This window comes from Diplotaxodon limnothrissa, linkage group LG17 (genome assembly GCF_057381915.1).
Source record: "Diplotaxodon limnothrissa isolate DT_005_m linkage group LG17, D_limnothrissa_male_GT1.1, whole genome shotgun sequence".
Taxonomy (NCBI): Eukaryota; Metazoa; Chordata; class Actinopteri; order Cichliformes; family Cichlidae; genus Diplotaxodon; species Diplotaxodon limnothrissa.
The window spans coordinates 3,044,803-3,057,571 of NC_140612.1; the positions used below are offsets into that span (position 1 = coordinate 3,044,803).

General features: G+C 43.0%; 2 protein-coding genes across 4 annotated transcripts in view; one reads left to right on the top strand and one right to left on the bottom strand.

Annotated features, from left to right (window-relative positions):
- Nucleotides 1-969: 969 nt before the first annotated feature.
- Nucleotides 970-2,601, top strand: LOC146614480 (E3 ubiquitin-protein ligase TRIM39-like). The gene has a single exon (XM_085376548.1). The coding sequence runs from the start codon at nucleotides 970-972 to the stop codon at nucleotides 2,599-2,601; it is 1,632 nt and encodes a 543-aa protein (XP_085232674.1).
- A 6,172-nt stretch (nucleotides 2,602-8,773) lies between these two features.
- Nucleotides 8,774-12,769, bottom strand: part of osbpl8 (oxysterol binding protein-like 8) — a 93,566-nt gene continuing 89,570 nt past the window's right edge. For 2 of the 3 annotated variants that reach the window (XM_085375589.1, XM_085375590.1), the window contains 6 exons: nucleotides 12,622-12,758; nucleotides 12,151-12,336; nucleotides 11,424-11,577; nucleotides 9,965-10,067; nucleotides 9,488-9,593; nucleotides 8,774-9,401 (listed from right to left, as the gene is read on the bottom strand). In XM_085375589.1, the coding sequence (XP_085231715.1) occupies nucleotides 9,272-9,401; nucleotides 9,488-9,593; nucleotides 9,965-10,067; nucleotides 11,424-11,577; nucleotides 12,151-12,336; nucleotides 12,622-12,758 (816 nt within the window). In that variant the 3' untranslated portion in view covers nucleotides 8,774-9,271. The remainder of the gene's footprint in view (nucleotides 9,402-9,487; nucleotides 9,594-9,964; nucleotides 10,068-11,423; nucleotides 11,578-12,150; nucleotides 12,337-12,621; nucleotides 12,759-12,769) is intronic. The other variant, XM_085375591.1, reaches the window with a different exon arrangement.

The window sequence follows — 12,769 nt, forward strand, 5'->3', positions numbered from 1 at the left end:
AACAGGAAGTTAGCATGGTGCTAGTAAAGCTTGGACACAAGCCTCTGATTTTAAAAGGGTGCGTCTGTTTTGCATATGTTAACAGGGAGATTGGGCTGGACAGCTGAGCATTGCAGTGAAGACTGAAGGCAGGAGGAGGGGAGCTGTGACACTGAAATGCCAAAGCCATGAATGAATGAAAGAGCTAAAGATTAGGGAAACAGTACAGATTCCATCTTCAGCTTAATATAGGTTCATATATAATATATATTGTAGAACTGATCTCAACCAGGGTTTTTTTGTTTTTGTTTCATTGCCTGATTTTGACCCAAAACATTTGATTGTTTGGTTGCTTCGTTTATTGTCTCGTTCTCTATATTCTTGTCTTTTGGGTAAGAAGACAACTCAAAATCTACAGCTAGGAGTGAGAAACTCCTGGTGCTGGCAGCAGGGCTGTTATGTAATTCATCTGAAATAATATTATTCACATTGTGTCAAAGAGCACTATGTCTTTAAAATGATGACAGTTTACCTGCAGTGAGAGGCGGAGCTTCACTGGAAAGAAGGAAACATGAGAACATGACTGAAGGAAAAATGAAAGTAAACACAAGACTCATCTGAACCCAAGGTGAGGCTGATCCTTACAACTCTCTGAAAAACTTCCAGTAAAGTGTCGCTGACACGACTAAATCTTCGACAAGTACGCGCAAGTAGAGATTTTTTTTAATCCAAAGAGCTGTTTAAACAGCCAGCATTCACACATATTCAGCATATTACAAGATGTGAATCTGTCTCCTGAATAGTTTTGCTTTTAAATAATTTCCCCCAGGGATCAATAAAGTATTCTGATTCTGATTTCATTCTTAATTCAAAGAAATAAACTCATAGAATTCTTTGAAAATTATTCAACAAAATGTTGGTGCATACTTTAAAACGTTTTAAATTTACTGCTGCCAGTCACACTTTCACTTTTGCTCTCAGCGTGACACCATGGCAACCAGCTATCTGTCTGAAGATCAGTTTCTGTGCTCCATCTGTCTGGAGGTCTTCACTGATCCAGTCACCATCCCGTGTGGACACAACTTCTGCAAGACCTGCATCACAGAAAACTGGAATATTAGTCTCTGCTGTCAGTGTCCACTGTGTGTTAAGGTTTTCCACAGCAGACCAGAGCTGTGCGTCAACACCATCTTATCTGAGATGGTGGATATGTTCAAACAGTCCACCGTAAAGAAAAATGGCAGAGCAGAGGAACAGCAAGCCGAATCAGGAGAAGTTTCATGTGAGGTGTGCAGTGAAACCAAGATGAAGGCTGTGAAGTCCTGCCTGCAGTGTCTGACTTCCTACTGTAGGACTCACCTGGAGCCTCATCGCAGAGTCACAGGCCTGAAAAGGCATCAGCTGATTGATCCTGTAAAGAACCTTGAAGACAGAATGTGTAAGGAGCATAACAGACCTTTAGAGCTCTTCTGCAAGACTGACCGGATGCCAGTGTGTGAATTTTGCAAGCAGTCCAATCACAAGGGACATCTCACCATTCCTTTGAAGACAGAATATGAGCAAAAGAAGGCCGAAGTGGAAGCAAGAGAGGGTAAAATTCATCAGATGATCAGAGAAAGACAAAAGAAAATAAACAACTTCAGAGAATTGTTAACATGCAGCAAGGAAGCTGCAGAGAGAGAGAAAACAGTAAGTGAGCAAATATTTGACAGTCTGATCAAGTGTATAGAAGAAAGTCAGAATCAGCTCGATGGTGTGATCGAAGGGATGCAGAAAACAACAGAGAGCCAGGCTCAAGGCTTCATCAAAGAGCTGGAGAAAGAAGTGTCTGAGCTGAGGATGAACATCTCTGAGCTGGAGCAGCTCTCACACACTGGAGACCACCTCCAGTTTCTCCAGAGTTTACCATCCCTGAACCCTGTTCCACCCACCAAAGACTGGACCGAGGTCACAGTTCACTCGTCATACGAGGGGACTGTGAAGAAAGCTGTTGCTCAGCTGGAGCAGACACTCAGTAAAGAGATGAAGAAGCTGCACGATGATGTGGAGCTGAAGAGGGTTCAGCAGTACGCAGTGGATGTGACTCTGGATCCCGACACAGCACATCCTAACCTCGTCCTGTCCGATGATGGGAAACAAGTATCTAGTTGTAACAAAAGGCAGAATTTCCCCGAGACCCCCAAGAGATGCATTTATTATGCAAATGTTCTGGGAAAGCAGGGGTTTTCCTCAGGAAGATTTTACTATGAAGTTCAGGTCAATGAAAAAACTCAGTGGGATTTAGGAGTGGCCAACGAGTCAATAAACAGGAAAGAGAAAAAGCCACTGTGTCCCAAAAATGGCTACTGGACCATTCGGCTGAGAAATGGAAATCAGTACAAAGCTGTTGTTGGCCCCTCAATCTGTCTCAGTCTGCAAGCAGAACCACAGAAAGTGGGCGTGTTTGTGGACTATGAAGAGGGTCTGGTGTCTTTTTATGATGTAGGAGCAGCAGCTCTCATCTACTCCTTTACTGGCTGTAACTTCACTGAGAAACTCTACCCATTATTCAGTCCTTGTTTTGATGAAGGTGGTGCAAACTCCACCCCTCTGATTATCTCTTCTGTTCTTCCAAAACATTAGACGCAGTATTTATTTCTTTTTAGACAAACTACTGGTCAAAATATGTTCGTATGGCAAAAGAAGTCTGTGTGAATGAAATGACTTGGTGTGGTGGTGGGAATGTTGTGTTTGCTTCAGTGGAGTGGGCAACTTTAAATTCTGTGTTCTGTGTTTGTTTTAAAGCTGAAGCTGAACTCTTAAGTTCTGTACTAACTTATTTGTTTTCATATATTTTTGTTCAATAAATTATTCAAATATACAGTTTGCTTATCCTTGTCAGTATGCAGTATTTCAACTCAAAATGGGGAAAAGAAAAATCAACTTGTAGATCAGACAATTGAAGACACGAGAAAAGAAAAGTGTCATGGTCCGTTGGAGTGTCTGGAGGTTTTCCATCTGTGGCTGCGGGTCCTCCCCTTTTGGATGGGACCTCCCCTGCCTCACCTGCAATCCAATCTGCAAGCAATCAGCGGGAGAGCGATTTAAACCTGTGCAACCTGCCTTTCCTCGCCAGTTTATTATGCTCACTAAGGCGGTTTTAAGTTAGCACTCATAAGCCGGGAGGTCTCTTTAGCCTGGAGGCTGTAGTATCCATGTTTTCCAAGAGCAATTTTACATTTGAATTACTCTGAGCACATAACGATTTTTCACTTTGCCTCAGTCCATTTTTAAATTAACTGTGACCCAGTTAAGACATCCTACATTTTTTACCCAAATCATAAAATATGTTTCATAAAATGTGAGAATGTCTCAGTTTAAGCTTTTGATATGATTTCTATGTTGTACTTTGAAAACAAATGTTTTATAAAATCAGTGCATTCTTCTTTTATTTACATTTGACATTGCCTCCCAGCATTTTCTCACTTAGGTCTCTAACGCGATGCTTGGAAGGAAAAGTTATCTGCAACTTAGTCTATCAGTCTGGGAAGGTTTTAAAGCCATTTTCTTATAATTTAAAGTCCATCATACAGGGACAAAGATACAAGTGGAGAAGCATGTTAAATGTTAGAACTGACAACAAAATACATCTTCATACCTCCACAGGTATGTTATGTGGACCAAATGCCTTTTTCTCTAGATCCTCTATATAGCTGTTCTCACTTCCTCCTAATTTCCTGCACTTCCTGATTCACCATCCTCCTCATTTTCATCTTTTACCAGCCTCTCAAAGTACTCCTCCCACCTTCCCAGCACACACTCTCCACTCGTTAGTGCATTTCCATCTCCATCCTTGATCATCCTAACCTGCTGGACATCCTTTCCAGCCTGATCTCTATCAATGCAAGTCCCGTTCTCCTCCCTTATGGTCCAGCCTCACATATAACTCGCTTTTCTTTGCCTCCTCTCTTTGCAGAACACCTAGCCTTCCAGTACTCCCCTCTATCCTTTCCCATCTCTTTGCTTATCCTTCATATTCTTTGGCAACCTCTTTCTTTGAATGCTTTTCTGTTCTTCCCCATTGCCCCACCATGTCTCCTTGCCTTCTTTCCTCTGTCCAGAGGATACATCTTGGCAGTTTACCTCTCACCTTTGTGAGGAGATTTAAATCTTCATTCCTTTTTAAAATCTGAACTCCTTTTAGTCCCGGTTTCTTAGTGACTCCCTGCTTCACTCTGACCTCCCTCCTTCCCTTCATCGACTGATCAGTGATGATGCAAAAGAACAGAGCAGAGCAGCACAGGTACAGGTTGGGGATTGATATCAGATGTTTTGCAGTTATCTGAGAGGGACAGGAAGGACAGCCCTTCTCTGTCAACCCTCACCAACGTCCTTGGAAGAGGAAATGATAGAACGGATGACTACTCAATGGAAGCGTGCAACTTGGAAGTCACTTTCAAAGATGAGGCATCTTTTTAATGAACTAAAATAAGTAGCAATCTCACACACCATTACAGAAACTTGCAAAAAGGCTTAATATAAAGCTGCTGCGTTATTCACAAGCTGTCATCACAGGAAGCAGATCTGCATTTTGGTTTGGCAGCTGACGCAAACCCCAATGATGCGCTTCATCTCTCAGAAATGAACCGAGGACCTTTCGCTTGTTAGGCGAACGTGTAAACCACTACAGTAAAAACCCAAAACACTGCAATGAAATGACTGTTATATGTTTATGTGCCCTGTGACACATGTAGTGGCATACAGGTGCAATAGTGTAATCATCGTGATTCATTTGTTATAGCCGTGGCTTATGTTCTTTGTGATGAAATGAAACAGCCCGGTGTCAGTTCATACCTTAAAACTACTGTTGGGTAGGTGGGGTGGTTGGCTTAGGGGTTGGAGTTATGCTGGAAGGCTTTACACTGCCCTCTAATGGAAGTCCAGCTGACTTACACTGAACTAAATGCTTTCAAATCACTCATGGTAGTTTTATCAGCTGAAATATAAACCTGTGCAGACAAATCAAATAACCAGGGGATGATTTAAAAATGGGAATAAACAGAATGAATGAGGGCTGCATTCACAAATATTTATTCGTAATATTTGGACATTGTTGTCCTCGGGTGTGTGGATGAAAGGAGCATGACAGCTGAAATGACAGACTTTATCGGGCTTGTCCAGACTGGAGTCACTCAGTCCATCATGACCATATAAAAATACATGTAAACCAGTCCTCTTTGGGTTTTTTTTGCTTTGCTGATGTTATTTCGATTATTTTCTCTAAGCTAGCCGCTCAGCATCGGCCTGCATTTGGACGTCTTCGACCACACCTTCACTTCGGAGCGTTCTACATGACACATTATTCCCATTGTGAACTTCTATGCAGTAACCAAAACACACACAACATGTGATGATCTCATTAAATTCAGTATAAACACGTAAACGTCACAACATTTGGTTTGGATAATAATGTGTCTTTGCAGCAAATACAAACACCTTACGTCACTTGTCCATTTGTCTTTATTTTGTGTTATGTTACATGTGAACATAAACTTCCAAGAAGTTATAGTTGCCATGGAGACACAGTAAATATATTCAGGTACTCGGATATGAAAAAAAACAAAACAACCCAAAGTGCGTGAGTATTCGGGGTGAGGAACAGTGGGAGCTGACCATGTGTACGCTGATGTAACGAAGAGTAAAACAAAACCAACTGTGTGTGAATTTAAAATCAATCAAAAAAAACAAAAACATCATAGAACAAGGAAGAAGAACAGTGACCTAAAGCTATGAGCAAGAAAAAAAGGTAAACATGAATCCAAATATAAAAGAGGAATAAATAAAATGTATTAATTTACAGACACGGCGACAACAACTGACAGCACAGATGTTTATTTCCCTCTGAATTTGGTGCGTTACAGAGCGAGAGAGACGAGGACGACAGTGAAGAGGAGGGCTCTCGCTCCCTCGCTCCCTCTCTCTCCTGTGGCAGGAATCGGCATCCGGAAACTGAAAGGGTGCGTTTCTATGGCAACGCTTCAGGAGGGGAGGCAGGAGAAGCCAGGTGGGGTGGCGACCTGTGGAGCTCATTTCTAAGGCTAAGTATGGCACATCCACTCAAACAACAGAGTCTCATTTCACCCCAACTGCACCGCTCCCTTCATTATTACATCACCTTAAAGGGGACCTATTACACCTCCTCCCAATAACAGACGCTCATTTTAAACACGACCAATGTTTACGTAAGTGTGAGTCCACAGCTCAGACTTGAGACTGCTCTGAACACTCCCAAGTTTTCTTGAGGAGGAGGTGGGGCTTACAAACACAATGTTAGTCTGTAGAAGACAGGGGTAGCCAATCAGAATTAAATGGATGTTCAGGGAAAGTCCCAAGAGCTAAAACCAGCAGTTTCACACACACAGCAGGAAGTGAGGGACAGAGTTAAGTAGGAATTATGAAATAATTCCATTAATAATTACTAAATGTAACTATAAAATACCAGAATAGGTCCCCTTTAATACTCTGGCTATATCTGTGCCCCTTCCCCCCCCAAAAAACCCCACTGCTTATCCTCTTTTACCTCCACTGCCTACACTTAATCCCCCCTCCACAGTCCCACTCTAAAAGGCACTGGTATATACTTATTTCTCCAAACTCTAACATCTAGATTCTCGATTTAAGATGAGCGATTGAGGCAATGACGATGCACAAAAACACAGATACGCACACGGGCCAGCCGGGTAACTCGGGGGGGGGGGGGGGGGGGGGGGGGGGGGTAGCTGGCTCTTGCCAATGCTACCATTCCTTCTTCATACCTGTGTGGGAGTTACAAAGTTTAACAGTCTGCTGACGGCGGAGGCAATCAAATATGTAAACTTCAACAAGGCTAACATCATGACAGGCGAAGAGATTTACAAAATGTTCAGCTATGGTCCACAAAGCGGTCTGGATCTTTCTGAATGGCCTAGACTGGTCTTACTTACTAGCACCTGATACGCTGTTTGTCAGAAGGTCAGGTAGCAGGGTTCTTCATCCTCGAATCAATCACATATGACTACACCACTGCTACTGCTAGCAGATTGCTGGGAGTTGTTTTTATGTGCGGTAATGCTAAACGCAGTCCTCACAGGGCTGTAACTTTTTAAACTGTAAAGCTGGATGAGTGCGGGGGTCATTCGAACCATCTCTGAGACTAATTTCAGCATCCGCACGTCCAAAGACAAAGGCAACAGACTAGAACCGCAATGTAACTTCTACACCTCTGTAACATCGAGGTCCCTGGGATCCTTTTCTCTCTCTCTTTTTTTAAATGGGAGTTCTAATTGTGCATCCCAATATTAACTTCTTTTTTGTATCGACCTACATGCCTGTGTATCTACAGAGCAGTGGAGAGACTGACACACAAGGTTAAAAGCAATGGTTTGTGCACAGAGCGAGTGTCTGTATTGCAAACCTCGGTGTTGAAATGCCGTCAGATATTTACACAGTGAAAAGGATCGACTCCTACGCTACACACTGAGCTTGGCTGGTACTTGCGTACGTTTGGAATGGTTTACTATGAAGACGGTTTAGGAGTCTACATCCTCCTCTTACTAGTAACTTACTAAAGAGTCTACTGTAGTTGTCCTGGTTAGTATTTGGGGCTCAAAAGCACTGGAACGAGGTGACTGATGTTCTCAACTGGACTCGTCATGAAGGCGCTGCACGAAGTGGCAACTTTGCTCAACTGTAGCCTGATCTGGAGGCTGTATTCACATATAGAGACCATTAGGCCAGCTCATGTATGCAATTTTAATATTTTCTCTGAAGGAGTAGTCCCAGCTCAGTTTGGGAAATATACCCGCTCAGTTTTTTGCTGTATGTTAGATAAGAAGATCAAATACCACCAAAGGGGGCTCTAAAGAGCTGACCAGCTCTTTGAAGGCTGGTGGATTATTACCAATTCTGAGCCACAGAAGGGAACTGCTCAGGTCCCCTGCTGGTTTTATGGACTCTTATACACTTTGGTTTTTGTGCAAAAGCAATAAGATAAAACATGTTGACTAGTGAGCTTTTCTGGTCAGACCATTACCCACGCTAGCTCTTTTTACCAAGCAGCTGCTGGCCAATCCCATCGCTTATCTCGGCAAAGAAAGTCAAGTTAATTCCTGCGCTCTTCCATTGAGAGGAGCGACTACATCATTCAGCCTGGCTGACTCATTAGAGTTGCTAAATCCAGCTTCTTACAGTGAGCTCTCAGATAAAAACATGTCACCTGCTTTTACCTGAAATCTAGGGCAGTGATCACTGAAACGGCCAAAAGAAATGCATCTTTTTTTCCTCCTGTTGATGAGAAAGAAGTGTAAAAGCATTTTCATGTCCACAGATAAAAAGTGTATAAATCATACAAACATCTGACATTTCCAGTGCATTTGTGCCTTAAAACAAAATACAAAATACATAGGGCTAGTGTCCTAACCTTGCTCCTGTCTGTACATGCTACCTACAGTATACAATGACATTGTGTCAAATGTCTGACTTTTCTTTTAAACACTGACTTTGTATGCAAAATGTGGAGTTTTATTATACAGCAGAAATTATAGCTTTAATTCCTTACGACAATGTCCCTTGTGAGTTTTCTGTCGCGGTTGCCACTTCCGCGTGTGGAATCTCCAGCCGTTACAATAAAAAAAGTCCCACAGACTGGACTGCGTCCCCCAGCCCCGTCACCCTCATCGCTAGTTTTCTGCTCTGAGCAGACATCAACTCACAAAGGATACGCGAAGTGAAGACGCAAAAGAATAAAAACAAAAACATTAAAATCAGAGATCTATTTGTCCTCTGTTACGATCTGAGTTGTGGTCCTTGATTGTGTGGTAAACGATTACCTGTTTGAGGTGAAATGTGAACCGACAGAGTGATTTCACTCCATCAGAAAAACAAACAAACAACAGGTTAAAAATGGCTGCTGTCTCTGCCGCTTACATCAAGGCAAATCAACACGCCTCCAGGTGGCAGTCAACATTTATTCACACCAAACTCTCGCCTTTGACTTCTCCTTACCGCTGCTCCTCTCCACTTTGAAATCTGAGGATCTCTCCAGATTTTCCAAAAGACTGGTTCCAAATAAATATGTTTTTAAAAAGTCTCTCTTTGTGTTGAAGAGTCTGCTTTTCTGGATACATGTAAGTGAGTCTAATAAAGACAGAGGAGAAGAGAGTTGGAGAGGACTGTTGAAGTCACTAACTGTGAGAGGTCAAAGTCTGAGTCCGCCCCCATGAAGCTCAGAGGGCGTGTTTGTGTGAGGACATCACTGTCTCTGGGGGTATGGCTGCTACTTGAAGATGTAGTTGATCAGGACCTGAAGGAAGATGAGAAAAATGATGATGATGTAGTCACGCTGCTGGAGGAAGGAGCTGCCCTCCACCCGACTCGCGGCACGACTCCGCAGCACGGTGATGGTCCTGCAAACACACAGATGCTACGTGTGAGTGCTAAAAGGTCCAGCGTATTACCACAGTCGCCTCACAGTGTGACTTATACTTCCCACCTGTTAATGTCCTCCTGCGTCTGCTTTATGGATTCAATGGCACTTTGAAGTTCGCTGAGGTCTGCTCCTTTTTTCCTCAGCCGATTGTTATGCTTGCTTTTGTGTCCTGCGATAAAGTAGAGCAAAACAAGTTTAAAACCATAGACGCATGGGCACTTACATAATGCAGATGTATGTATTTAAGTCAGACTGCTTCTAAGCATTTGTACACATGAGTCATATGATTCATGGGTGTGTCACAAAGTCTAATTTCTCATCAGTAGCAACATCTACATAATGCAAAGCTGTTGTCATCAAGACCCTTTATTACCTGTATCACAAATTCCTCATCTAACAAGAGCAACAACAGACATTTAGATGAATAAATTCACAGCTGTAGGTATAAATTTTGTCAATGAACATTGTTGACTGACTATATTGACTGTTCAGCCTGCGTATGTGCGTATTGAGATGTGAGTTTTAGTGTGTGTGGCTCACGTTCGCTGCCGGATGAGTCCTGGTGGTCGGGTTCAGGTGAGGAGCAGCCGCTCTCTGGACTCTTGGGCTTGTCACTCTTGTGTTTCCTCTTTGGCACCGTTACCTGTCGGCACATGTGTGGATAAATACACAAGCGTGTCAGAAAAGAAGGCAAATTTCAGCATCTTGGACTGACAAATCCAAAATAAACACACAGACAAACATGCTATTTAGTGTTGATGCAAACGGCGGTTGTGCGAGGCATGCTGTTAGGCTAATTTCAACTGGTCAACAAAAAACACATACTCAGCATCCCAAATGAACAAACCTGCCTTGAGCTTGTTTATTCAAATCATTTCTTCCACAGATGTTTAACTCTGCCAGGTAAAGATCTGGGCCATAGAAAAGCATGTCAAAGTTTGCCTAACAGAAGCGTGACTGACTCCAACCGGGGGACAGCGTCAGCCCTGTTGGACAACATTTGGCAACAGTTAAGCAAAAGCCTGAAAGCACTGATGGTGACTGATTTATCCACCAGGGACAAACTTCAGATCCTGGCAGGTGGTTACTCTGAACACATGTGGATGCAAAGAGGCCAGACTGACTGGTCCACAGAAACCTTTAGCCTCTTCTTACGACTAACTAGCGAATTTAAGAGTCCAACAAACACTGCACAAAAACAGAATGGAGTTGGGTGAGGAAGGCGTGACGATCAGGATTAGACTGATGAGGGTGAAATGGTTCTTGCTTTTGGGTGTAATGTAGGAAATGACCACTTTCACGTTTTGCAAATTTTAGAAAACTAAAAAAGTTTTTTCTCCTTTTATCTCTGTTTTGGTCTCCTCCACATCCTAAAATAAATAATTAGCCACGAATTATTACGTTAAGTTAAATGAGATTCTAACTTTTTGAGTGTTATTTGGTGCTGATAGGTTGTGCACAACGTAGCTATCAGGAGAAGTAGCCACCTACTGAAACAAAACAAAGAGCTAAATAACAGTAAAAGTTCCAGTCTGAGCTCCAGCAGTGATGTTTTGTTCATGTGGAAGAATTTTGCTGCTTTCTGTTGAACTTTTTAATACTATTCTGAAATTTCACAACGTGTGGAAGAGCCTGCAGCCAAACAATGTTTCCAAATACTGCTCGTGCACTCCTTCATGCTGAACAATGCTCGTCTCTTCAGAGTGAACAAAGGAAGAATGCCTTGTCATCCAGTTACTACAGCATGCAGTCTGACAAGACCTTCCGTCGCATTGAGAGCGAACAGCAAGAAAGGTAAAAATAAAGGTGGTGGCACTAAGAAAAAAAACATCACAATAAAGTGGAGCAGAAGCGACGATGGTGGTGGCAGCACCGCGAAGACAACACAGAGAAGTCACAATGAAGGTGGTGCGCAGGGTGCTTTGAGATGCATGGATGGAAGATGGCTGAGACGGCGAGATGCATTGCTTCACAGCGGTTTTCGATTTGGACAACCTACCTGGCATTTGCAATTGTCCCTCCGCGGCCCCTGGTTACTCAGACTAATAAGACTGCCAGAACGTACCATAGGGGTGCGGTGTCGGACCTTGGTCTGGATACAGCCATCTTTCTCGAACTGGATCAGGTCATTGAGTGGATCCCAAGGCCTTGTGCTGAGGAAGAAAAGGATGATAGAGACGAAGAAACACAGTAAGGATGAAAAAGAAGAGGGACAAATATAACTTTTCTGATATAAATACCGCTCACAGTTTTTCTCTTTCTCATCTAGCATACTGTATCTTACACACAAAAACATTCTCATTATAACAGTAAATAACTGTAAACTGGACATCATCTATGCATATAGGGGATCACCACTAGATGGCAGCCTGCCACACTAAAAAATTCTGAGACTGAGGCAAAAAATAAAATGTGCCTTTAGAGGGAAATCTATTTAAAACCAGCTGACTGCAAATACGCTTGTAAAAGACTTCCGGAAGTGACGTCCAGTGCATGCAAATTCTGTCTCCAATGACGCCAGCAGAAGGTGAACACATCAGAACACAAGCTTAACTGTTTTTTGTCATTTTTACTACAGTTTCACCAGCTCTGCTTTGTCGGTATCTCCCAGCAGAGACATGCATGAAGCTCATACCTCAGCGCTTTCTTATCTCCATTAAACACACAGTTGAATTTAATGTGATTTCAAACCACACCCGCTTACGAGCAACAGAGGAGTCACTCACTCGGCATATTTGTAATGCCACTCTCCGGTGATGGGGTCCTGCTCGAACAGGGCAGGACTCCACTCCTCACATTTGGCTTTCCGCTCACGCGCCGACTTCCTCTGAGCTTCCTCCAGTACGAACTTCTCATTGGTGGCTTCGGTCTGATCCTTGTTGTTGATGGCTCGTGTCACGTGTTGCCACAGTCTGCCGGATTGAGAAGGAAAAACAAAGCATTAATGAAAGACTAAAAGATAAGACTCTTTGTTTCAATCAGAACCACTACAGCTGAAACAAAGCTACAGTTTCATGTGCAGTAACATGGATTTGGCTATGTAGCTCTGATCCAGAAGCAGCAGCAATACTCCGGCAAAAGGGGTTGCAAAGTGGTTTGCAGAAGCATCAAACCTTTGCACAATGTAGTAAGTGCATTTCAGATAATCTATTACATTTGACAGTCAATACTCTGATAATAGTCGAATCAAAGCTCACCTTTCTGACTCAGACTCTCCCTGCTCCTCTAGTGGGACGGTGCAACGAGTCAGTCGGCTCTGCCTCAGCTCCGTCGTGGGGTTCCAGAAAGTGTCCACTATCCCAGTCTTCTTATCATTAATGAAGATCTCACTATCCTGAGGGGGAA

Excerpts from the sequence above, each read along its gene's own strand:
- LOC146614480 (XM_085376548.1), top strand. The coding sequence starts at position 970 with ATGGCAACCAGCTATCTGTCTGAAGATCAGTTTCTGTGCTCCATCTGT.